This window comes from Rana temporaria, chromosome 2 (assembly GCF_905171775.1).
Source record: "Rana temporaria chromosome 2, aRanTem1.1, whole genome shotgun sequence".
Lineage (NCBI taxonomy): Eukaryota > Metazoa > Chordata > Amphibia > Anura > Ranidae > Rana > Rana temporaria.
The window spans coordinates 356215999-356242542 of NC_053490.1; the positions used below are offsets into that span (position 1 = coordinate 356215999).

Consider the following 26544-nt stretch of genomic DNA (forward strand, 5'->3'; position numbering starts at 1 on the left):
TACGGGTCTAGTATGGATTGTATGGGGGACCCCCTACGTCGATTTTTCGGCGTAGGGGGGGTCTCCTTACAACCCATACCAGACCTAAGGGCCTGGTATGCTCCTGGGGGGGGAACCCATGCCGTTTTTTTCTTTGAAAATTGGCATGGAGTTCTCCCTCTCAGGAATGCATGCCGAGCGACGCTGTCATTTTTTGTATAAATTATTTGTTTTCCCGGCGCGTATATTTTTTTTCACCCGTCGCAACTTTAGTGTCCCGTTGCAATCCACAAAGCCTGGCGTAAATTACGTTCGCGTGCTGCACGTCGGGAAAATTACGTCACACGCATGCGCAGTACGGCCGGCGCGGGAGCGCGCCTCATTTAAATTTTAAACGCCCCCCGGAGAGGAGGACCGCCTTGCGACGGAGGCACTTAAGTTACACGGCGTGTAATTTCTAGGTAAGTGCTTTGTGGATCAGGCACTTAGGTAGAAATTTTAAGTCAGTGTAACTTAACTGCTGAAAGTTAAGTTAGGCAGCTTTTTTGGGAATTTGGCCCAAAGAGTGTCCTCTTGTCCTCTGTAATGAGCTCAAAGTGAAAAGCTCAACACCAAGTACAATATGGACCACTTATATGGTGCTACTAGAATCTATGATGAATGCACAACTGGATACTGGCATCTGTAGGTGGGTGACACCAAGAATAGTTGGTCTGGGGAGTGTCCAATGAGGCACCTGGGGGATTGGGAACGATTGTTTTTCCCCTGCTGGAATAAATTGGATCATGTTTTGTTGGGGGTTTTATTTGCTTTCCTCTGGATCAGCACTATGTAGCTGTATTTTTACCCCGCAAGTGCATAACTTTAAATTTGTCAATGGTAATCCACATTTACCACCTCGTTGCCCTATTAAAATAATAACCTTAGACCATTCAGAGTATGCATCATTAATCACTACTTTCTGAATATAGTCTTTTAGCCAGTTTTCTATCAGTTTACAAACTGACATTTTTAAGACTTTACCTTACACATTAGCCTTGGTGGAACTGTGTCAAACACTTTTACAAATTCCATGTATACTCTATCCACAGCCCCTCCTTTGTCTAAATTTTTTCTTGTTTCCGCATAAAAAACGATCAGATTTGTTTGACAACTTCGGCCTTTCATAAATCCGTGCTGACTATTGCTTAAATTATTGTAGTCTAAAAATATAAGGAAGATGATTTTTGCACACGTGTGTGCATTCCTTACAACCAGACCACACTGTAGAAGACATGAATGTTTTGGTTCTTAAAGGGAATTTCAAAACTACTCAGGAAAGGGAAAGTTTTAAAATAAGAATTATAATTGTATTTGACACAATGGATAATAGACTAATCGTGGACCTATGGGCCAGATCCACAAAGAGCCACCGTAACTTAAATATTCTGATTTAAGTTACACTGCCGCAAAATTTCTACCGAAGTGCCCGATCCACAAAGCACTTACCTAGAAATTTTCGGCTGTGTAACTTAAATACGTCCGGCGCAAGGCGTTCCTATTTTCATGGGGCGAGTCCCATTTAAATTAGGCGCGCTCTCGCGCCGGACGTACTGCGCATGCTCACGACATCATTTTCCCGATGTGCATAGCGCGGTTTTACGTTACGCCGAGTTTTGTGAATCGCGCCGGGTAAAAAAAAAAGATACGGCGGGAAAAAAAATAAAAATAAATAAATAACAGCGTCGCGGGTAAGAAGGGTCTACTTTTACAAGGTGTAAACAGTTTACACTTTGTAAAAGCAGCCCTAATTTTACACATGCAACTTAATACTTACGGAGAAAAAAACGAAGCGTAAAAGCTTCGTGGATCTCCGTAAGTGCTAATTTGCATACCCGAAGCGGCATTTCGACTCGAAATGCCCCCAGCGGCGGATGCGGTACTGCATCCTAAGATCCGGCAGTGTAAGTCCCTTACACATGTCGGATCTTCTGCCTATCTTTTGGAAACTGATTCTGTGGATCAGTTCCAAAGATAGAAACAGGGATATGCCGGCGTATCCCTTTTGAGGATCTGGCCCTTAGTTTTCTAAATTACTATCCAACAATGGGTGCCTAACACTGGGAGTGAGTAGAAACTGTGTCCTGTCATTATAGTTGTTTTTTGTGAACTGGGAAGGATTGGAGTGGCTGGCGTCCAGTTTCTTCTCTGTATATGTTTGGCAACACATCTATATGCTTCATTTTAAGCTTATGCTTTAACAGCCTTTGTGAGTACCTTTTTTACTTGCGTCAAAATGTTTTGGATGTTTTAGATACTACACCAGAGATATGCAATTAGTGGACCTCCAGCTGTTGCAGAACTACAAGTCCCATGAGGCATAGCAGGACTCTGACAGCCACAAGCATGAGACCCAGAGGCAGAGGCATTATGGGAATTGTAGTTTTGCAACAGCTGGAGGTCCGCTAATTGCATATCCCTGTACTACACTATAGGAGCCAGTTTTTTTTATTATTATTTTTATGCTGGCTATGAAATCTAACCACTGAATGGGGAGAGGACAGCAGTGGTAAAGCCTTAAAGGAGTTGTAAAGGAAAAACATGTTTGCCTAAAATTAATGTCTGCAAGGTAGGCAGACAGAATAGTGTAATGATTCTGTTCAAAAACGAGTAAATACCTATTAAATTCCTTCATCTATATCACCTCCGGCGTTCTAGTTTCTGTTCTCTCATTCACTTCCTGGTTTGTGGTGCTAGTTCGTGTAAGAACTACATTTCCCAGTATGCATTGCGGCACGCCCAGTAATTCACACCTCCTTGAAGTCTCTAACACGTAGAGAGCGTCCTGCCGCACAGATGTAGTTCCCAGGAGGGGGCGAGCACGTCACTGACCACTGCAGTAAAGCCTCCCTTCACGGTGGTGAGAAACAATCAGACAAGCAGGAAGTAAACAGAACAGAGAAGAAATAGAGCAACTTCTGAGCAAAAACTAACAATGAAGAAGTGAAAAGAGGAATGTCTACAGGTAAAGGATGCTTATTATGAAAAAAAAAATTCCTTTACAACCCCTTTAAAGTGGACTGCACTCTTTGGAATCAATACAAGCTACGTTTTCCTAATTTTGTAGTGAGATAGGCAAGCACCTCCGTTACGGGCGTTTTCCTGTATTAGTGGAGGTGGTCACTTTGGATGAAAGATTTTTCTGCACTTGAAAGAATAATATTAGTGATGAAAATATTTAGTCTTTACACCATTGGATTTATTTTATTTGAACTTATTTCATTTGAAATGAATTTTGGTTAAAACCAATTTCATGTATTGTTTGGAGGACTTCATTTGATCATAATATTTATCGAATGAATTATTGTGCATGTATTTTCAAAAAGAATAATTTATATTATTGAATCAGCATTTTAATTATTATTTTGACATATCACTTGGGGGTTTATATTGATTTATAGCAGCTAGTTATTGGTAGAAGAATAGGTTATTTGGTTCACAGTTTTGCAAAAATAAAAAAAAAATCCACAATTTATTATATTCATCAGCGTGGAAGGGTTTATATATTTAGTTTTACAACCACTCACCTCTGTAAGGTCAGCTATAAACAGTTCAAACCTCGGCCAGTTCAACAGGCACATGTCAAGATTCAAACCATGTATGGGCAGGCTGAATGTACACAAGTTTCCCAGCTGTCAGAATACATTGATCACTGTGGATGGGAAAGGAAAGGGGGAGCCTTTAATAGGCCCTCCTTTCCCTATGGAATCACTGCAGCAGAAAAAGTATATTCATATATGGGGTTTCTATTTGAGCATAAGATAGTGGTTGGGTAAGATAGGTCAGGTGTCAGGGTTTATAGAGAGGCAGGGCCGGCCTTTGCGTTGTGCGAGTTGTGCGATCGCACAAGGCGCCTTGGACAATACAGGCGCCGTGCGGCTGTCACATCTTGCAGTCACTTTACAAAAAATGTGTTGAATGTGGCAGGAGCAGGGGCGGCCGCCGCCCGTGTCACTGCTCAGCAAGAGCACGGCACCCCGGCGCTGCGCGGGGGGGGGAGCGTCGCACCCGCTGACACTCATGCACGGGGTCTTGACCCTCCCTCCTCCTCTCCTCTCCTCTCCTTGTCTCAGGTGGTACTGGCCTGGGTAGCGCGGCGCCGTAGCGTAAAGCGTGCATGCGTGATGCATGCCGCTCAGCTTCAAATCCTAATGGCGCCAAGAGACAGCAGAGCACTGACCGACTGAAGCCGGGACCTGCCTGACAGACTGCCGTAACTCTGAAGAAAAGTAACGGTAAGGCAGCCCGTCCCCTCCCCCTTATCTAGCAGGCTCACACCTGTCATTCCCTCTCCCCCCCCCCCACCTGTACACCAGATGTGAGCCTGTAAAAAAAATGTTATATGTTATAGCAAAACATAAAATTAAATGTTTTTCTCAAAATTGGTCTTTTGTTAGAGAAAAAAAAATGAAAAAAAATAAAACGCAGAGGTGATCAAATATCACAGTTGTCAGCTTAAGTTAAAGTGGAGGTTTACCTAAAAAACATTTTTTATCATTGCATTAGGCTATTTAGTAGAATGAGAATCTGCGTTTGTTTTTTAAAAATGCTAGCGGGACATACCTTTTTCTATATAGATGATCAACGCGGCTTCCGGGTATGGTCGTCGGGGGTGGGCGTTAGGAACGATTTGATTGACAGGCCTCCCGACAACGCATACAGCGCGTCACGAGTTGCCGAAAGAAGCCGAACGTCGGTGCGCAGGCGCCGTATAGAGCCGCACCGACGTTGGCTTCTTTCGGCTACTCGTGACGTGATGTATGCGTCGTCGGGATGCCTGTCAATCAATTAGGAACGCCCAGCCCCGACGACCATATCCGGAAGCCGCGTTGATCATCTATATAGAAAAAGGTATGTCCCGCTAGCATTTTTAAAAAACAAACGCAGATTCTCATTTTACTAAATAGCCTAATGCAATGATAATTTTTTTTTTTTTTTTTAGGTGAACCTCCACTTTAAGCAGCGCACATAGCAAAACATGGCTTATCATGAAAGGGGGGGGGGTAAATCTTCCAGAGGTTCGATTTTTTTGCCCAGAGTTTATTTATACTTCAGGCAGTCTGTAATTGGCCTGTACTCCTACAGAGGATCACTTCATGTTTGTGACACCCCATGTTTATTGCCTGAAGTATAAATAAACTCTGGGCAAAAAAATGTCACGGTTTAACCACGTGAGCTCTGGAAGATTTACCCCCCCCTCCATGACAGGCCATTTTTTGCGATGTGCACTGCATAACTTAAGCTGACAACTGCGCGGTCATGCGACGCTGTACACAAATAACATTTGTATTTTTTTTTTCTGTGGTATTTGATCACCTCTGCGTTATTTTATTTTTTCTGTTTTAACAAAAGACCAAATTTGAAAAAAATATTTTTTTACTTTCTGCTATATAACATATCCAATTTTATTAACGTTTTTTTCATAAATTTAGGCCAGGGGTCTCCAAGCTTTCTAAACAAAGGGCTGGTTTACTGTGCTTCAGGCTTCAGGAGGGCCAGACTGTGGCCATTTGGAGTACAAAATGTCCTGATGTCAGTGGGGAAAAAACCATGCTCCATCTTTTGTGTCAATGGGAGAAATTGTGCCCCATCATTGGAGTCATTGGGAAAAATTGTGCCCCATAATTGGTGTCAATGGGAGTAATGGTTGCCCCATAATCGGTGTTGTCAGGAGAAATTGTGTCCCATCATTGGTGTCATTAAGAGAAATTGTGTCACATCATTGGTGTCATTGGGAGAAATGGTGCCCCATTATCGGTGTCATTGGATGAATTGTGCCCCATCATTGGTGGCAGTAGGAGGAATTGTACCCAAGGGCCGGAATAAAAGCAAGCAAAGGGCCACATCTGGCTCCCTGGCCGCAGTTTGGAGACCTCTGATTTAGGTCAATGTTTTTGGTACAAAATATCCTAATAAGTGTCTACAAACTATGGGATATATTTACGGATTTTTTTTTCTCTAGTAATGGCGGAGATCAGGGACTTATAGCGGGGCTGCGATATTGTGACTGACAATCTGATACTTTGTGGGAACCAGTGACACTAATACAGTGATCACTGTACTAATGACACTGGCTGGCAAGGGGTTAATCATCTAGGGCAGGGGTCTCCAAACGTATTAAATGAAGGGCCAGTTTACTGTCCTTCAGACTTTAGGGGGCCGGGCTGTGGCCACTGGAAATAGCAAAAATGTTCCGTATCAGCAGGAGTAAACAATGCCACGTTTTTTGGTGTCAGTAAGAGGAGGAATTGTGCCCCTTTGTTGGTGTTATTAGAAGGAAATGTGCCCCATTGTTGGTGTCATTAGGAGGAATTGTGCCCCATTGTTGGTGTCATTAGGAGGAATTGTGGCCCATTGTTGGTGTCATTAGGAGGAATTGTGGCCCATTGTTGGTGTCATTAGGAGGAATTGTGGCCCATTGTTGGTGTCATTAGGAGGAATTGTGGCCCATTGTTGGTGTCATTAGGAGGAATTGTGCCCCATTTTTTATGTCAGAAGATGAAATATTGCCCCAAGGGCCAGATAAAAGCAAGTAAAGGGCCACATCTGGCCCCTGGGCCGCAGTTTGGAGACCCCCTGATCTAGAGCAATTAAAGGCTTAACTGTTATTTGAGCGTTATTCAAGCGTTATTGAGGCGTTATTCAAGCGAAGCCTCATCTGCAATCCCAATGTGCTGGTAAAGCACCGCTAAGACCCTAACGTTTTAGGACGTTTTTGCAGTGCCTCAGTGTGAAAGGGTAAGGCGTTTTTACATCGCTTTTAATTCATTTCAATGGAGAGGGGCGTTTTTGGAGCGTTTTTTTTCAGTGCCCAAAAGCTGCTCCAAAGATGCTGCTTGCAGGACTCCGTGTGAAAGGTCCATTGAGACGCACTTAAATTGTCTGTTTGTTTATTAAAACAAATTATTTGTTACAAATATTTTTTTCCTCTTTGTGTATGTTTAGGTGACCAGGGGGCGAGGGGGTGAAGATGGGGGGGGGGGGGGGCGCCACAAGATTAGCTCGCACAGGGCGCCTGAACACCTAAGGCCGGCCCTGTAGAGAGGTCAGTGGTTTATTTAAGGTCAAATTAAAGGGATGGTTCTGGAAGGGTAGCAGCTGGAATAGGGATTGGCTAGGAAAGTCAGGTGTTTAGGTAAGGTTAGGAGGGTTATGAGGTCAGATAGTTATTGGACGTGATAGTCAGGTGACTGTTAAAAAAGTTCTGGAAAGCCAGTCACAGCCTATTTAAGGGACTGGGTCAGCTTGGATCAGTGCCAGCTAATCAACGGATGCAGCAGGAAGAGCTCCCCGCCGTGTGTATCGCTGACTGACATCCCCTTCAAATGGATTCCTTATTGTGGCAGCTGTTGGAGAAAGCGGAAGCTGAGGGTGGTGAAGCTTAGCTTTGTCAGTGCCTTTCCTTACCTGGACCCATGATGTTGGAAGAAGGGGAACTATGTGACGAATTCCCCCCGGGTAGCAGCAGTATCGGTATCCCGCAGCAGCAGCCATGTAGGATGGAGTTTGAAGAGGAGCTCGCTGAGTTCGTGGTGCCGGAGGTCGCAAGGTATGATGAAGTCATGTCAGAAGCTGTGGAGGAGCGGAGGACGAGCAAGAGGAAGTGCTCACAGAGAGCTAGTGACAGCCCTGCTCCGCCCATGTCGGTTGGTGCGGGGCACGGTGAGCCTATTATCTCTTACAGGAAACAGCGCGGCGACACTGTGCCTGCTGGAGGAGGTCGTGGGCGGTCGGCTTACGGAGCGTCAGCAGCTGCAATAGCAAGAAGGCTTTCTTCTCCCCTGCCAGGCTGTTCAGGTATACAGCAGGGACTTCTACGAGGCAGAGGAAGAGGAAGGGGGGAGCCAGAGGTGTCCCCACAACCAGTGGTGCAGCATGCAGCCAGCGCTATCCCTGTGAGGTGCACATCACCATCAGCAGCTCCTGGAGTGAACCGTGCTCAGGGGTTGTTAGGTGAGTCCAATACGGGAGCCCAGCTCTCAGCCTTATCTGCTTCTTTAGAGCAGCTTATAGCTATTATGCGTATGCAAGCAGACTCTCAGCATGAGAGGTCGGGTGTTTCATCTCCCAGTGTAGCAGGTGTTTGGTCAGCAGTCTCTTCTGACCCCAAGCCTGTGCCTCCTTCTCCTCCACTAAATTTGCATACAGTTCCTAGTCCAGTAAACATGTCTGAAAAAATGTCTAAGGAATGTATGCCATGTCTGCTTCCCCCCCTTGGTTTTCATGTACCTAGTATGCTAAAAAAAAAATATTTGGAAGGGGGAATTGATTGATTTAAACCTAATTCTTCCCCCTGCTAGGGAAGTATATAAATATGATAGGAAGGAGAAGAAATCCGAAGACGAGCGTCGAAAACCTATAATTAAATCATTTTACAGTTGGTTACAGGCATTTATGATTTATGCAAGTATTCTATGTGAGAAATTCCCTGAAAACAGTTGTTTATTGTTCCAACATGTGGATATAATCTTGGAGGCTTACAGGAGCTTTACTGGGTTCTCGTGGCTAACCTATGATGAGGCTTTTAGACAAAAGCTGGCTATCCAGCCATCACTCCAATGGGGATCTAAGGATGTGAGCCTATGGCTACATTTATTTTTACCTCAGAGGCAGCCAATTTCTCGCCCATCAGGTTCAGCCATGCCCACAGTTGCTTCTGCTTCAGGATACAGAAAGGGTTTATGCTTTGCATACAATGACTCTCAATGTAAGTGGATGAATTCTTGTAAGTATAAGCATGAATGCGCTTTTTTCTCAGGTTCTCGCCCAGTATCCAAGTGCTTTCGCAAATTACAGGCACACCCCAAGGATGGTTTTTCAAAAAGCAACCTCGCCTGTGATGCTTCCAAGAATGCTTCCATGGCTGCAAATTTATCCAAACAAGCAGATGGCTTACCTATTAACTAGGGATGTCCCGATACCGATACTAGTATCGGTATCGGGACCGATACCAAGCATTTCCCCGAGTACTTGTACTCGGGGAAATGCTCCCGATGCTTCACCCGATACTTGAGCGGGCAGGCAGGGGAGTTGCAAATCTTCTCTCCCCCATGGTCATTGTTGTCTTCCCCTGTCCGTGCTGCTCTCTCACCTCCCCCCGTCCGTCCATGCCGTTCTCTCTCCTCCTCCCCTTCCCCCGTCCATCCGTGCCGTTCTCTCCTCCCCTTCCCCCGTCCATGCAGTGCTCTTTCCTCCCCTTCCCCCGTCCGTCCGTCCCGTTCTCTCTCCCCGTCCAAGCAGTGCTCTTTCATCCCCTTCCCCCGTCCGTCCGTCCCGTTCTCTCTCCCCGTCCATGCAGTGCTCTTACCTCCCCTTCCCCCGTCCGTCCCGTTCTCTCTCCCCCCCCGTCCATGCAGTGCTCTTTCCTCCCCGTCCGTCCCGTTCTCTCTTCCCCCCCCCGTCCGTCCCTGTAGTCTCTCTCCATCCATCCCGTCCCCGTCCGTGCCGCTCTCCCCCCTCAATCTGTCAGGGGGGAGAGCGGAGGTAGGAGCTGCTAAGCCCGGCTCCTACCTTTTATGAATGAACAGAGTCGGTGATTACCGACTCTGTCCATTCATATAACTGAGCATCGTAACCTCCTGTGTTTACGATGCTTCAGTTTATGAATGGAGGAGCTTCCCTCCATTCATTTCAGCTGAAGCTGCTGAGAAAGGGACTGGGGAATCTGTTTCCCTAGTCCCTTTCTCTGTCTTAAAGGGGAGATGCCAGAGGTCTGTTAAGACCCCTGAAATCTCACCAAAGCCTCCCAACAGGGCTGATTAAAATTAAAATAAAAAATTGCAATAAATATAAAAAAATAAATAAAATGTAAAAAAATAAATAAAAAAAAACACACTGACAATTCACCCCCCACGCCCCCCTAAAAAAATAAATAAATAAAAATCACTGTAAAAAAAAAAATAGTAAAAAAAAATAGTAAAAAGAAAAAAAATTACTGCCACTGTCACATGACATTAAAAAAAGTATCGGTATTCGGTATCGGCGAGTACTTGAAAAAAAGTATCGGTACTTGTACTCGGTCTCAAAAAAGTGGTATCGGGACAACCCTACTATTAACTGAAGGCTTTTTACTAGGTTTCCAGTTACCAGCTTTTACTGGGTCAGGGTGTTGTATGGTAGATAATTTGCAGTCAGTCAAGGATGCACCTCACCAGGTAAGAGACAAATTGTTAAAGGAAGTAAAAGCTGGTAGAATGAAAGGTCCGTTTGAGCACCCACCCTTTAAAATTTTTAGGATCTCTCCTTTTGGGTTAGTTCCTAAAAAAGAACCAAATGAATTTCGGTTAATACACCACCTGTCATTTCCTTTTGGTGCCTCACTGAAAGACCAGATTGATTCCACTGCTGCATCAGTATCTTATACCTCTTTTTATGCTGCGGTGGAAAAAATCTGTCGTTTAGGGAAACATGCGCTTCTGGCGAAGGCAGATGTTCAATCCGCTTTCTGGCTTCTACCTCTAAATCCAGGTTGTTTTCATTCCTTAGGGATTCAGTTTGAGAATAAATTTTATTTTGATAAAGCTTTACCAATGGGCTGTTCGGTATCTTGTTTTTATTTTGAAGCATTCTCAACTTTTTTGGAATGGGTGGTGAGTAGGGTGGCCGGTTCGGATTTCCTTATTCATTATTTAGATGATTTTTTATTTATGGGTCCAGCTGATTCTGGTGATTGTTTAAAATTATTGGAGACATTCCAGTTAGTATGTAAATATTTTGGGATTCCTCTTGCTGAGGATAAGACAATTCTTCCTACCACTTGTATCAATTTCCTGGGAATAACGTTGGATACTTTAGCCATGGAATTTAGATTACCTGGTGATAAGATTTATGGGCTGTCTCAACTTCTCCAGCTGTTCATTAGGAAGAGTAAAGTAACTCTGAGGGAAATGCAATCTTTGTTGGGACAACTGGCTTTTGCTACGCGGATATTACCCATGGGCAGGGTTTTATCCAGACGGTTATATTCATCCATTTCAGGCATTAAAAATCTGTCAGCTCATATTAGGGTATCAGCGGAAATTAAGAAGGATTTGTTAGTTTGGATTCAATTTTTAGAGCACTACAATGGGAGGACAATGTGGCAGCAAGATTTTGTCCTCGACAGGGATTTCCTCTTAGAAACTGATGCAGCAGGTTCAGTCGGTTTTGTACCAATTCTCTGCTGTTCTGAAGAAGAGCCTTGAGGTTCTTCAGTTGGGGCATTTGAAAATCACCACACATTAATTTCGGATCGGTGCGGCCACGGAGGCTGCACGGATTGGTCTGGAGGAAGGGTATTATTAAAAAAATTGGTAGATGGAGGTCAAATGCTTACAAACTTTACATGCGTCCTTATTAATTTGTTGTTTTATTACAGGATATCAACACTCTGTTTGGATTGTAGGGCATTCTTTTATTTTCTGGGCCCAGAAGCGAGCAGCGAATAGAGTATATTTGGAGAATTTGGGCCTGGATCCTTCAGTATTTCGTATTTTTTGGTTTGGACGCAGGTGTATGTTATGGGAGGATTTAATTTTCGAATTAGGTAGGTTATATGCAGTTTAAAATGCTCCAGATATTTTGATTTTACATGTTGGTGGAAACGACATTGGTTAGGAAAAAACGTTTGATCTAATTTCTGAAATGAAAGACACATTTAAGTTTCTGAAGCTGTCCTCCCCAAATATGGTGCTGGTGTTTTCTGAGATAATACCAAGGTTGCGTTGGTTAGAGTCACTGGTTTTCAAACCATTGGAGAAGGTACGTAAGCGCATTAACAGAGCGATGGAAAGATTCCTTACCCCAGAGTTAGGTATATCATTCCGTCATTTAGAGTTAGAAGGTGGATTACAAGGATTATATAGAAATGATGGGGTACACTTAGCGGATATAGGTTTAGACATCTTTAACATGAACCTTCAAACATGCATAGAGTCGGCCGCGGTCTGGGGGTGTGGGGACAGAAGGACTGCAGGTTGCATCCCTTCTGTCGGTTGGGAGATTCAAGATAAGATTTCACGATTAATGATGGATCAGCAGGAGTCTCAGTGGCTGGGCTGAATTATGGTATTGAATTTGGTTGATTAATAATTGAAGTTAGAAAATAAAGTTTGATGTGATAACAACAGATTTTAAGAAACCAGTGAATCAGGCTGTGGCCAATATTATTCCAAAAAACATAAATATTTATGATAGTCATATGATGTTAAATATATGGACTGATATGTGTGGATTTAATAAATATTTTATAAAATTATTTTGGTTTGTGGCATGTTTTTATTTTTTTATGGTGCATGTGATCCCATGGCTATAACTAGTGGCAGTGATTGAACAAAAAAACCTCACAGGCTGATTGTCAAAGTCAATTAATAAATCGACTTCAGTACAACCAGTCTGCCCATGGATGAATCGAAATTTTAATTTAGATTTGTCTATGGCCAGATTTAATACTGCTTGGACCTTGAAGAGGGGGGTACACCCTGAAAGTTTGTCCTGAAAATGTGGATGTACAAGCCAGAATTTCGTCAGGAAAAAAAATCATTGTTTTTCCTGACTCTTGCTGCCCGAGTGTACAGACACTCCTTTCAAAAGAACCACGGTTCTTTTGAAAGCCAAGAATGCGTACGACGAGCATGCGCTCGTCACATTCGATGCCGTCGCCACCATCTTGCTTCACCCTACCTTATGCCTAGGAAGCTACCGCGCATGCGTTAAAGTCATTTTGAGTGTAAGCGGGTCTCCGCTGCGACAGGTAAGTATACACACTCTCAGGTTTCTCGGCAGGAAAACAGAATCACAACGAGAAAATAAGAGAACATGTTCTCTATTTTTCTCGTCGAGATTTTACACAGTTTTCTTGACGAGAAAACTGAAAGCCTTGTACACGCGCACGGTATACTCGGCAAGAAAGCTCTGCCAGAAGTTTTCTTGCTGGTTCTTGCCGAGTAAACCGAGCGTGTGTACGAGGCTTAAAGCGGAGGTTCACACAAAAAGTGTGCATGCGCAGTTGGGAATCGGGCAGTGAAGCCGCAAGGCTTCACTTCCTGATTCCCTCACCGTGGATAGCGGCAGAAGCCTCGGCTGCTGACATCGCAGGCGCGATGGATAGGTAAGTATCCATTTTTTTAAAGTCAGAAGCTGCCGTATTTGTAGCTGCTGGCTTTTAAAAAAAATTTTTTTCGGAACCTCCGCTTTAAGTGCAAATAAAAAAAAAAAAGTAATCATGGACAGTACCCAATGGTAAGCTTCAATGGTAAAACGTGGTGGAACGTAACCTCGCTTTGCAAGAACATTGTGAGAAAAACGATGGTGTGTAGGCAACTTCGTCTTTGAAAATTGAAGTTTCAAAAACGTCATTTTTTACTTCACAGAAAGTGTCGTTTTTTTTTCATCACATAAAGTGATGGTGTGTATGCGGCATTAAAGTGGTTGTAAACCCCGCTTTGTCATTTTTATCTTCAGGTAAGCCTATAATAAGGCTTACCTGTAGGTAAAATGTAATATCTCCTAAACATGCACTGTTTAGGAGATATTAACCCTTCATAACGAAAATTCAGAGCTTTGTGCGGGAACTGACGGCTCCCTTGCGCATGCACTGCGGTTCTGACCAATCATAGCGCGGACCCGGAAAAAAGACAGGGGAAAATGTCAGCCCTCTCAGCTGTGACATTACAGTGCTGGAGGGCTTCGTTCCAAGGTGCGTATTTCATAATGTGCTAGTATGTGACGCATACTAGCACTTTTTGCCATTGCCTTGCATGTTTTACTTTTTATAACATCCGCGGTCTACAACTGCTTTAACCGTTTAACGCCCGACGCATGTACATATACGTCCACAGAATGGCACATACAGGCATATGGGCGTACATGTACGTCCTCGCCTTTCTGCGGGTCGGGGGTCCGATCGGGACCCCCCCGGTACATGCGGAGGTCGGTAACCCGCGGGGAGCGATCCGGGACGAGGGCGCGGCTATTCGTTTCTAGCTGCCCCCTCGCGATCGCTCCCCGGAGCTGAAGAACGGGGAGAGCCATATGTAAACACGGCTTCCCCGTGCTTCACTGTGGCGGCTGCATCGATCGAGTGATCCCTTTTATAGGGAGACTCGATCGATGATGTCAGACCTACAGCCACACCCCCCTACAGTTGTAAACACACACATAGGTGAACCCTAACTCCTACAGCGCCCCCTGTGGTTAACTCCCAAACTGCAACTGTCATTTTCACAATAAACAATGCAATTTAAATGCATTTTTTGCTGTGAAAATGACAATGGTCCCAAAAATGTGTCAAAATTGTCCGAAGTGCAGGGGGCGTGGCCTAGCGCGGCAAGTGAGAGGTAGTGTCTCACAGCGCTCCCGTACACTATCCTGCTTCGATCCTTCTCCCAGCCACCCTGCCGTGTCTTCCTCTGCAATCCTGGCGGCGATGCTCACCCGCAAACAGATGGAGACCGGCGGCCCACTCGAGATCCAAGATGTCGCCGGCCCGTCCCTCCCCAGGACCTCTCGTGGAGCCGACAAGCCCAAGGATGTGGGTAAGCCTCCTAAAACCCCCAAACAGTCGGGGAAGGACCCCCCCAAGGACATGATATACTACACACAGAAGCTGGGGGGGGCAGTCTGGCCAGCGGGGGGTGGATGACATGGATGCCACCACAGCCATACTGCATGCATACTGCATGCATACTGGTGTGTCACAGGACTCTGACACACCAGCCGCAGAAATGGAGAAAGGGGGGAAGAGGAGCCTTTGCAACCCACCCTTGCAGAAATTCTCAGAGCTGTGCACAATTGCACAGCTTCTGTACACACGCTGCAGGAGCAATTCGGTGGTATTAAGGAGGAATTGAGCTTTATCCGCCATGACATGCAAAAAATAAGTGAACGTACTACCGCAGCGGAGGGCCGCATTAGCGACATAGAAGATAAAATCGCCCCCCTTCTTAGAGACACTCAGATCACGGCTAGGCTGGCCAGGGCAAATGAGCTCAAATCTGACGACCTTGAGAAACAACGTGCGCATAGTGGGGTTACCGGAGAAGACGGAGGGCAGGGACCCCACAGAGTTTGTGGAAAAGTGGCTGCAGGAGGTCTTTGGGAAAGAAGTATTTACTTCACTATTTGCAGTGGAAAGGACCCACAGAGTGCCACCCAGACCGCTCCCGCCGGGCCACCCACCCCGCACACTGCTGCCCAGGCTCCTGAATTATAAGGACAAGGAAATTATTCTCCGCCAGGCAAGGGAAAGGCGCAATGTTACCTTTAACGGAGCACGCATTTCTTTTTACCCTGACTACTCCGCAGAAGTGCAGCGGCGCAGAGCAAAATTCGTCGACGTGAAGAGGAGGCTCCAGCAGCTACAAGCACCGTATGCCATGCTGTTCCCGGCACGACTCCGCATCATTGCCAGGGGCCAAGCACATTTCTTTGAGTCCGCGACAGATGCCTCCATCTGGATAGATGCCAATGAACATGCCATCCGTCAAACCAGGAGGGCCGCAGCGGAGGGTGACTGATAACCCTTACAACCTTAGAGGAGAGGTGAGCTGAATGGAACCTGACTTTACTTTGTTTCCCGTTTAAGTAACCAACAACCTGGCTGGGAGCCACAACCTATTTTTCCTTCCAGTGCAGTGAGCAAGGTGAATTGTGTTATTACCGCAACACTTTGTTGTAAAGCCATAGCTGATCCCCTATGGTTGGCAGCGTTTGTGCCCCACGAAGGTACCCTAAGCTTGTTGTTTGGGTCCTCTTGGGGTTATGTTATGCAATATGCACGACCAGTTTGAAGCAGAAATCGCAGGCAGGCGACAGCTTGCCCAGGCACGCTTGTGATGTCTTCCGTTCAGTTTTTTGCTTGATACTTCAGTTCCTAGCCCATACAGTTTGTTGCCATGCCTTTAGAGCTATCTGCCTCACCCCCGCCCATCTTCCGTATGTGGCTGAATGGTACTTGCCCACTGCCCGATGTGCTCACTTCCCCTTGCCGGTCAGTCAGAACTATGTATCACCCAGTGTATGGCTGACCGGGGAGTTCCAGTGCCCCTGCAGAGTTGACTCTATGCCTAACAATGAGTACTGTACCTATATTGTCCTGGAATGTTAGAGGTCTCCAGGACCCCCTTAAACGTACAATGGTATCCACGGTTCTCAAGAAGCATGCTCTGGCTATTTATTGCCTCCAGGAGACTCATTTGGTCCCAGAGACACTGTCCAGTGTTGGGTATGCTTGGGTGGGGGAGGGGTTCCACTCCACACACACCTCCTATTCTAGGGGGGTGAGCATGCTAGTGCACAGGTCAGTGGACTTCCTAGTGTATGACAAATTGGTTGACACAGAAGGGAGATATGTTATATTGCTATGCAAAGTGTACCAACTGAAATGTATTATTGCTGCTTTATATATTCCACCCCCCTTCAACCCAGAGGCATTGAGAACTCTCCTAACCTTCCAATTAAGTCACCCCGATGTACCGCTGGTCGCGGTGGGAGACCTTAACTGTTATATGGACCCGTCCTGGACAAGCACCCGCCCCCAGTGATCGGCCGCAAAATTGCTCGAACGGCACTGCGGAAGCTCGCGGAGGAGGTGGGATGGTTGGACCCATGGCGGGACCGAAACCCGTTGCAACGACCGTTCTCCTGCTTCTCTAAGACCCACCTCTCCCTGTCCAGGATAGATCTGTGCCTGTGCACAGCCCAAATGTCCCGCTTTCTACAGGACATCCAATATCTGGTTAGGAGCATCTCTGATCACTCTCCACTCCTGATTCACCTAATCTCCAAACCTGACACGACTCTTGCAAGGGCCCCCTGGAAGCTCAATGCCTTTTGGTTGAACCTGATCCCCTCCCATGAGAGCCTGGCGACTGCGATTGGGGAGTTCTGGGAGCACCATGTAGACCACCGGAGCTTGGGAGGCCTTTAAGGCATCCTTGAGGGGTATTCTTATTAAAGCAGTATCAAAAGTCAAATCTAATACGAGGGCGCAGCAGGAGCAGGTGGAGCAATTGGTATGCCAACTGGAGACAAGGTTTATTGATGACCCCAGTGATGTAAACAGGGAGTCCTGGGTAGCGGCATAAGAGGCGTTAGATCAGGTTATCAGGTCAGTTGCTGACAAAAAATGTTTTTTTTAACAGACTTGCTTTTCATGAGAAGGGGGAGCAGACGGGACGCCTGCTAGCAAGGATAGTGAAGTCTTCCCAGACCTCCCCTCGATTGGCGCTCTTCACACCAGGCAGGGGAAGCTGGTGAACACTCCTACCCTGATAATGCAGGAGCTGGTGGAGTATTATGCAGGCCTCTACCGGTCCAGAGTGGGATACACGGAGGCAGAGCTGCAGTCTTATTTGCAGACTGTGGAGCTTCCGTGCCTCTCTGCGTCCCAAAGAGCACTGCTGGATGCCCCCATTACAGTTAAGGAGCTGCGGGAGGCGATCGCTCTTTCCCCTAACTATAAGGCCCCTGGGGATGATGGCCTCCCGACTGAAATCTACAAACAGTACGGGGACTCTATACTACCTCATCTCCTTAGAGTGCTTAACCAGGCCAGGACCAATCAGAGCCTACCGGAGTCTATGACTAGAGCGAACATAGTCCTTATATTGAAGCCAGGGAAGGACCCGCTAGACCCAGGGTCCTATAGGCCGATATCTCTTCTTCAAAGCGACATAAAAATTCTAGCTAAGGTACTGGCCCTTAGACTTAACAAGGTTATCACTTCCATTATTCACCCGGACCAATCAGGATTTATCCCGCAAAAGTCTACGGCCATAAATCTCTTCAGGCTTTTTGTTAACCTCCAAGCCCAGTCAGATAATCCAGGAGACAGGGCACTGCTGTCTTTGGACGCCCATAAAGCGTTTGACAGCATAGAATGGCAATACCTCTGGGCGGTTATGGGCAAGTTTGGATTCGGAGATATGTTTCTGTCCTGGGCCAAACTGCTTTATAACTCCCCGCAGGCAGTTATAAGAGAGGCGGGCCACGTTTCACTACCCTTTAGGCTCCATAGAGGGACAGACAGGGCTGCCCATTGTCACCGCTTCTGTTTGCGGTTGCAATTGAGCCGATGGCTGCCCTGATCAGGTCCAGTCCGCAGGTCCAGTCCGCAGGTCCAGTCCGCAGGTCCAAGGCTTTCGGTACCGGTCACTACATGAAAAAATCATGCTATATGCGGATGACACTATGCTGCTGTTGGGAGACACTTCAGACTCCGTTAGAGCAGCAATGTCGATCATAGTGGAATTCGGAACGTTCTCTGGTCTGGTGATCAACTGGACAAAATCATCTCTTATGGTGCTTGACGCTGAGCCAGACACCCAAAGTCTGGCGGCGCTTCAAATACCGGTAACCTCCTGCTTCAAGTATTTAGGAATTCAGGTCACCCCGGAAATACTAGAATATATCCCCCTTAACCTATCACCCCTGTTGGGCCGTAACCGAGCCCGAATTAAAGTGTGGTCAAAACTGAAAATGTCCCTGGTAGGTAGGGCGAACTCGATCAAAATGATCTTCATGCCCCAGCTTCTTTATATACTGCATAATGCCCCGGTGATGACCCCCCTTAAAATATTTTGCATTATTAATTCTGTTTTCAGGTCCTTTCTGTGGCAGGATAGGCCCGCCAGGGTTAAGCTAGAACAATTGCAGAAACCCAAGGGCGAGGGGGGTTGGCATTGCCCAACCCGTGGCTCTATTATATTGCCTCCCAGCTGCAGCATGTGGCCCGAGCCCTCGCCCCGCTGGACGGGGTGGTGGAGGACCATCCTGCTGTAGATCCCGTTAGGACTCTCATGTTCCACGAAACGGGTGTATCAGATGTAGCGGCGGGCCTGGAGGCCTTGGCATACGCAAAGTCTAACAAGAGATTTCCCACGTTTGCCCTGATCCAAAAGATATGGAATAAGGCCAGACAGCTACAAGCAGTAGAAGGTTTCACCAAATACAGCCCAATTTGGAATAATAGATACTATCCGGAACTACAGACTCTGACTTGTGGGGCTAGGGGGAGGAGGTATGGGGTCACGCACCTACGCCACATTTTTGTGGCGGGTCAATTGAGCACCTTTGCTGATCTGAGGGAGCGATTTTGGCTTCCCCGGACGATGCATTTTTATTATATGCAACTCCGACACGCCGTCAGGGCTCAGTTTGGTGGGACTCCGGGGACCCTTTCACCGACCCCCATATTTCACTATATGGAGGAGGTGGACAGCTATAAGGGCTTTATCTCCAACTGTTACTCGATGCTACTAGGGGTGTTCCTGACGGGATTTCCTTTAAAGACCGTGACCCAATGGGAGAGACACGTCGGTGCTCTGGAGGGGGAACAGTGGGAGGAGGCGCTTCAGGCGGTACAAATGTCCTCCCTTAACGTGACGCAGCGTCTGTCGCAATTATACATCATACTGAGAGTGCATTACACGCCAGCCAGGCTGGCTAGAATGGGGGTGAGAGTAGACTCAGACTGCCCAAGGTGTGCGAGAGACCACGGAGACTTAATTCACATGTTGTGGCGCTGCCCAAAGCTACATTTGTATTGGACAGGGGTATTAAATACCATAAATAGGGCCTTCTCAGTGACTATCCCAAACCGTGCATCCTGGGCATCCTAGACAATCTCCCCCTGGAGGACAATGTTAAACCGCCCATTGCAAGAGCCCTATTTCAGGCACGGGTACTCATCCTAAGGCGATGGAAGGCGGCTGAACCCCCCTTGCTTAGGGAATGGATCAATAAGGTGGGAGACACATTGAGACTAGAGAAGTTTATCTTTCAACACAGAGGGAGCCTTGGTAAATTTGAAAGGCAGTGGTCACCCTGGCTGAGCACCCCAGGACTGTCCCCAGTGGACCTCATGCTGGATAGGCTACTGCTCTGAGACTGTTGACTCACTGGTATAGTACTAGATATTGCCATTAGAGGGGTTGGGTGAAGCAATTACTGTGGGTGTATGAGCGATATGTATAGCCCGGAGCTGTAGGGGCCGTGTCTGGGGAGGTGGGAGGGGGATGATTGGTTGTGATGTTTGGGCACTATGTTTTTGTGGAACTGGAAGTCATGACATATATGTAAATCATTTGATCTTTAATAAACTTATTTCTGATTAAAAAAAAATTGTCCGACGTGTCCGCCATAATTTCGCAGTCACGAAAAAAATCGCTGGTCGCCGCCATTAGTAGTAAAAAAAAAAATAATAAAACTATCCCCTATTTTGTAAACGCTATAAATTTTGCACAAACTAATCGATAAACGCTTATTGCGATTTTTTTTACCAAAAATAGGTAGAAGAATACGTATCGGCCTAAACTGAGGGGAAAAAAATGTTATATATGTTTTTGGGGGATATTTATTATAGCAAAAAGTAAAAAATATTGCATTTTTTTCAAAATTGTCGCTGTATTTTTGTTTATAGTGCAAAAAATAAAAACCGCAGAGGTGATCAAATACCACCAAAAGAAAGCTCTATTTGTGGGGAAAAAAGGAGGCCAATTTTGTTTGGGAGCCACGTCGCACGACCACGCAATTGTCTGTTAAAGCGATGCAGGGCCAAATCGCAAAACCTGGCCTGGGCATTTAGCTGCCTAAAGGTCCGGGGCTTAAGTGGTCAATAACCCTGTGCACAAATATTGTTTTTAATATAAAAATCACCTTCAACCCGTAAGAACTTTGTGCCAAAAGCTGGCCATATATGATCTGATCTGATCTGATTTATTTTCATTCAACCAGAGGGTTGATTTAAAAGAAAATGAGCCAATTACCCCATACACACATCAAGGTGGATGGGGGAATCCTTTAGCGATGGTATTGATCAGTGCTGCCTGCTGTAGCAGTCATTTTATTAAAATCCATCAGACTATTTAAATTATTTTTATTTGGAAGGCATGTTCATAATTTCCCAAGATGTCAAGGTTTAATATGAACAAGTTTGGCATGAGCGGAGTGTATTTTTCCACCATACAACAGTAAATCTTTATACTTTTCTTTTTGTAACATATGTATGTGTGTATATGTATATTTATGTGTGTGTATATAAATGTGTATATGTGTATGTGTATGTGTGTATGTGTATGTGTATGTGTGTGTGTGTGTGTGTGTGTGTATGTGTATGTGTATATATATATATATATATATATCAGTGAGTATAAGAATGAGTCAACTCTGATACTAATTTTTATACCTTCTGTCATCTATTAACATGGCGTTCCAGGCTGTAATTCTGAATCATTTGTACACTGAGGGATAGTTAATATTTCCAGTTTGCCAGTAATCTCCTCAGCATTATGTACAGATCCTGCTTTGGGCTCACTATCACAACAACAGCAACAACAATCCAGGAATGCCTGCCCTAATGGTTTAGAAATGCACAAGAGTAAAACAGGTGTAACTGCACACTTTAAAAATAGGAAAAATTGATTGATAAGCATCAGTAGATTGTGAGGGACATCAAAGCTAGTGTAGCTAAACAAAATGTTTGTAACATTTTCTGGCAAAATACATATGCTATACACAATAGCTAAACCTGCAACTATCCAACTTAGCTGGCATTGGCTCTGAACATTTTTTATGTTCTTTGTGCTTCCGACAATTCTCAGAGTTACTAGTAATGAAGTCATTGTAAAAAGAAGTGGCAGGCAGAAGTAGCAGCCCAGAAACCACCACATACGTGCATGCTTATAAGTAAGAACCAGAGAGTACAAAACTGGAGAGAGTTCAGAGGATGGGTCCATGATACAAGAGTCAACAATCAGGCCAGATGTTGGAGAACGCTCCTGATGAAGTTGCCACAGAAACATTTCTGGAAGAGCAAGTGTCAATGAGCCAATCCAGATAACAGATATCTTTCCTAATATAGACTGACACTGCTCTTCTGGATTTGAGGAAAATTGGGAAGATGTTATTGACTGGAAACGATCAATACCCAGAGCACAAAGAGAGAATGTGGAGACTCCAAATGAAGAAACCTGTGAAAAGAAGAAAAAAGACATGAGCAGCATGTTGAAAAAATATGCCAAAAGGTGTATTTTATAAAAAAAATCCTCAAGATATCTGCCTTTGAAACTGCATGTACACTCACTCTATGCAAATGGGGAAAACACAAATGTTAGTAGGCTAGTCTCTATCCAGATCAGCGGACGATCATTGTAAAAAGATATTACTTTTGCACACATTTAAAAAAATAAGTTTAGATAAAACCCCCCAAACAACATTTAATTTCCTGAAAGTAGAATCCCTGTAGAATAAGGCCTCATGCACACTTGGTATTTAGGCCAAATACATGAGGTTTTTGGTTCAGGCAGAAGAAACATATGCATCTTCATCCATCCTAGCACTGGCAGCCTGTAAAAGTCTATGAGAATAATACAGCTGCTGCAGATGGACAGGGCTGGATGGTGCTACTAAGCCCTCAGCAATGAATGTCTATTGCACAGCCTCATGCATGGGGGCTAAATGGTTAATGTAAATGGGGCAGTGTTGACAACTTACCACATTGAAATTTACTGACACAACACACAACATTTACTACTGGCACAGCCAAGTTTTTACTGGCAACTCCAAAAGTTACAAAATTACAATTTTAAGTGCAAACTTCAGTATTTAGGCTACAAAAAAGTACAATATGCAATTAGCAATATGATTTAAGGTAGATATTGTGGCAAAAAATATATTTCTTATTTTTTTTCAAAATAGTGAGTAAGTAACTCAGGGACAGGACTCAGGAGGGCACGAATGAGCAGGCAGACACATGTGAAGTTGACTCTCACAGTGACACTGACGGCAGTGTGCAGCAGCATAAACTCATCAGCCACTTTATTAGGTATATCTTGGTAGTTGGGTTGGATCCCCTTTTGCCTTCAGAACTGCCTTAATTCTTTGTGGCATAGATTCAACAAGGTGTTTGAAACATTCCTCAGAGATTTTGGTCCATATTGACATGATAGTATCGCGCAGTTGCTGCAGATTTGTTGGCTGCATATCCATGATGCGAATCTCCAGTTCCACCACATCCCAAGTATGTGTATTGATATCTGGTGACTGTGTAGGCTATTGGAGTACAGTGAACTCATTGTCAAGTTCAAGAAACCACTGCTGTGTGAGCCAATGATTAGAGAGAGAGAGGCGGGCAGGCTGCTGCTTTTGCTGGATTGAGATTTGGCTCAGGTAAGTATAAGGAAGGCTGAGGGGGGAGCTGTACCCCCTTCAGCCTTCCTTATACTTTAACAAATGCCTGAGACATTAGAACCACTTTAATTTTAGGGCATAGGAAACGTAGACTATCATCTTTTGTTTTAGTAAAACATAAAATATGAGGTTGTGCTAAAAATAGATACCCACTATGTCAAGCCTTAAAATCGCATGTGCACGCGAACCAACTAACTTCCGTTTTCCTATGGGTGATGCTTTAAAAGCCCATAGAGGTCATCAGTTTAGACTTAACTGTGCATGATGACAGTAGAACTATTGCATGCAATCTGGAGTGCCCAAATACAGGTATATGTAACATATAGCACAGTTGATGGTTTCATACATTGGGGCCCCAGATTCATGTGTGTGTGTGTGTGTGTGTGTGTGTGTGTGTGTGTGTGTGTGTGTGTGTGTGTGTATGTTGGGGTGGGGCAGGTTCAATTTTTTTTGGAGAGCGTTAAATACTTAGGTGTAACTTTCACCTAACTTAATTTCCTATATATTTTTTCAATACGTACCATTGCTAGAAGGTTTGCTGTGTCTCCTGGCACAGTCTCAAGAGCATGTAGGAGATTCCAGGAGACAGGCAGTTTCCCTTAGGATAGCTGGACAGGGCCGTAGAAGGTTCTTAACCCATCGGGAGGACCGGTATCTGTTCCTTTGTGCTGGGAGGAACAGGATGAGCATGGCATGAGCACTCCAACATTACCTCCAGCGGTCTCTGACCAAACAATCATAAACAGACTTCATGAGGGTAGCTGTCAGGGCACCAATCCTCTGCAGCCCCAGACTCCTCAGCTCCGTGGCAGACCAGCGATATTGCGCGCGCCTGTGGTGCGTGCGCGCATGCGCGGTGTGACCGGGCGCACACAGGCTCGTTCCGCCCTCGGCCAATCAGAGGCCTGAGCGGCCTATTTGAACCAGCCCCTTCCACCTCTCGGGTTGCTGGTTCGTAACAGCTCCTGAGTGTCTTGCTGCTGTTTATACCCGTCAAATACCTGCTAATACCTGACCCTTACCTTCCGGATTGCTGCTCTCTCTAACCCATTGACCCCGGCTTGAACTTTGGACTTCCTGATTTCTCTAACCCCTGACCTCCGGCACCTGAACTTTGGACTTCCTGCCTTCTCCAACCCCTGACCACGGCTTGTTTCTCGGATCTCTCTTCAGCCTTGTCCCTGTGTGGGGTGCTTTGCTTCTGGACTGTTTCCTGGTCTGATCATCAGTGGTTCCCAGCGGGCCACCGCCATCCAGTTCCTGTTTCCGCATCGGATCTCCACCTTGCTACCGGTACCGGTGCCTCCCGGTGCGTCCTTCCCCCTGTCCCAAATCCAGGGGGCGGATCGCACCAGGTTGCAAAGGTGAGCCGCCCTCAGCATCTCGGCTTTGGTAAGTTACTCCTTGACAATACGAACCAGCCAGATGTCTGAGGCCGACAGGGCGCGCTCACATTTTGAGACTCTTTGTCAGCAAGTCTCAGCGTTGACCGAAGCAGTTCAAAAGTTGCAAGAGGGATACCTGCAGATGGACGGCCGTCTCCAGCAACTGACTGTCGCACCTGGTCCTTCGGCCCCCCCGCAACTCCAGTCACAGGGGGCATCCACCTCCCAGTCTTCTTCAGGGCCAGCCATGGTCATGACCCATCCGGAGCCTCGTGTACCTACACCTGAGCAGTTCGCGGGCGATCGCTAAAAGTTTCGAGCCTTCAAAAACGCTTGTTCACTATACCTAATATTGCAACCCAGAACTTTCTACTCAGAAGCCGTGAAGGTGGGCTTTGTGATTTCGCTCCTTTCTGATGAACCTCAAGCATGGGCTCATAGCCTGTTGGAGCAGAGAAGCCCGATATTGGACACCATGGACTCTTTTTTTGAACACATGTCCAAATTTTATGACGATCCTCCGCGCTCAGCCACAGCGGAAGCCACCCTCCACAACTTGAACCAGGGTAGGAGGCCCGTGGAGGATTATATTGCTGAATTTCGTAAGTGGTCAGCTGACACGGGTGGAATGAGGTGGCCTTAAAGTATCAATTTCACCAAGGACTTTCTGAGTCCCTCAAGGACAAGTTGGTCAGAGTCGATCCACCCTCTTCATTAGAGGGTTTGATTCAATCAGCCACCCAGCTCGACAGACGCCTGCGGGAACGACGGGCAGAGCGATTCCAAGCAGCCCGTCCCAGCTGGACACCACCAAGATTCTCTCCTGCTCCTCCGCCTCTCCCGGCCCCGCCAGTCTCCTCTCTTCCTGACCCTGAACCCATGCAGCTCGGCCTAGTTCGGTCTCCTCTCACCCCTGAGGAGAGACAGCGAAGACATCAGTCCAATCTGTGCCTGTACTGTGGTGGGGCAGGCCACTTCCTCCGTTCCTGCCCGGTGAGACCTTGTAAGTTTAAACTACCACCTGCTTTCAATTACCACATTGCTAACCTACCACAGACTTATATTGTCCTTTTTCTATCATTACAGCTCCCGAAGGGGGCAACCCGGCTGCCAGCCATAATTGACTCTGGAGCGTGCAGCTGCTTCCTGGACTCTGCCCTAGCCCAGAAGCTGCATGTTCCCTGCTGTCCCAAGGACTTCCATCTGCAGATTCATCTGGCGGACGGCTCCCTTACACATTCGGGATTAGCTACCCAGGAAACGCTTCCTATATTCACTGTCTCTGATGCCGGACATCAAGAATTTCTCCGCCTGGATCTCATACCGTCCCCAATGTTCCCCATCATCTTGGGACTCCCATGGCTGCAGGTTCATCAACCCTGTATAGACTGGTGCAAAAAATAAGTCAAGTTTTCTTCCTCATATTGCTCCCAGCACTGCCTCCTGCCCGCCAAAGCCGCTTGCTCTACCTTGACTGCCGCATCAGATAACCTTCTTCACGTCCCTTCTGTATATTCAGAGTTTAAAGACGTTTTTGACAAGCAGCAGGATGACCGCCTTCCCCCGCACAGGCCATACGACTGTCCTATCGACCTTTTGCCCGGCTCCAAGATTCCATTCGGTCGTATCTTCCCCTTGTCGGAGACGGAATTAGTAGCCCTCAAGGCTTATATCGACGAGAATCTAGACAAGAAGTTTATTCGCCCCTCCTCTTCTCCAGCCAGGGCTGGGATCTTTTTTGTCAAAAAAAAAGATGTCTCCCTCAGGCCTTGCATCGACTACCGGGAACTAAATAAAATTACTATAAAAAACAGATACCTCTCATTCCGGAACTTTTCCAACGTTTCCGAGCAGCCCAAGTCTTCTCCAAACTGGATCTCCGAGGGGCCTATAACCTCATTCGAATCAGGACAGGGGATGAATGGAAGACCGCTTTCAGATCCAGGTTTGGGCATTTTGAATATCTGGTGATGCC

At 46.1% G+C, this 26544-nt stretch overlaps 1 protein-coding gene across 2 annotated transcripts in view; it reads right to left on the reverse strand.

Moving 5' to 3' along the window:
- Positions 1 to 21068: 21068 nt before the first annotated feature.
- GPR37L1 (G protein-coupled receptor 37 like 1) overlaps positions 21069 to 26544 on the reverse strand; it is a 41024-nt gene continuing 35548 nt past the window's right edge. The window contains exon 2 of one of the 2 annotated variants that reach the window (XM_040337606.1): positions 21069 to 21965. In XM_040337606.1, the coding sequence (XP_040193540.1) occupies positions 21195 to 21965 (771 nt within the window). In that variant the 3' untranslated portion in view covers positions 21069 to 21194. The remainder of the gene's footprint in view (positions 21966 to 26544) is intronic. The other variant, XR_005747041.1, reaches the window with a different exon arrangement.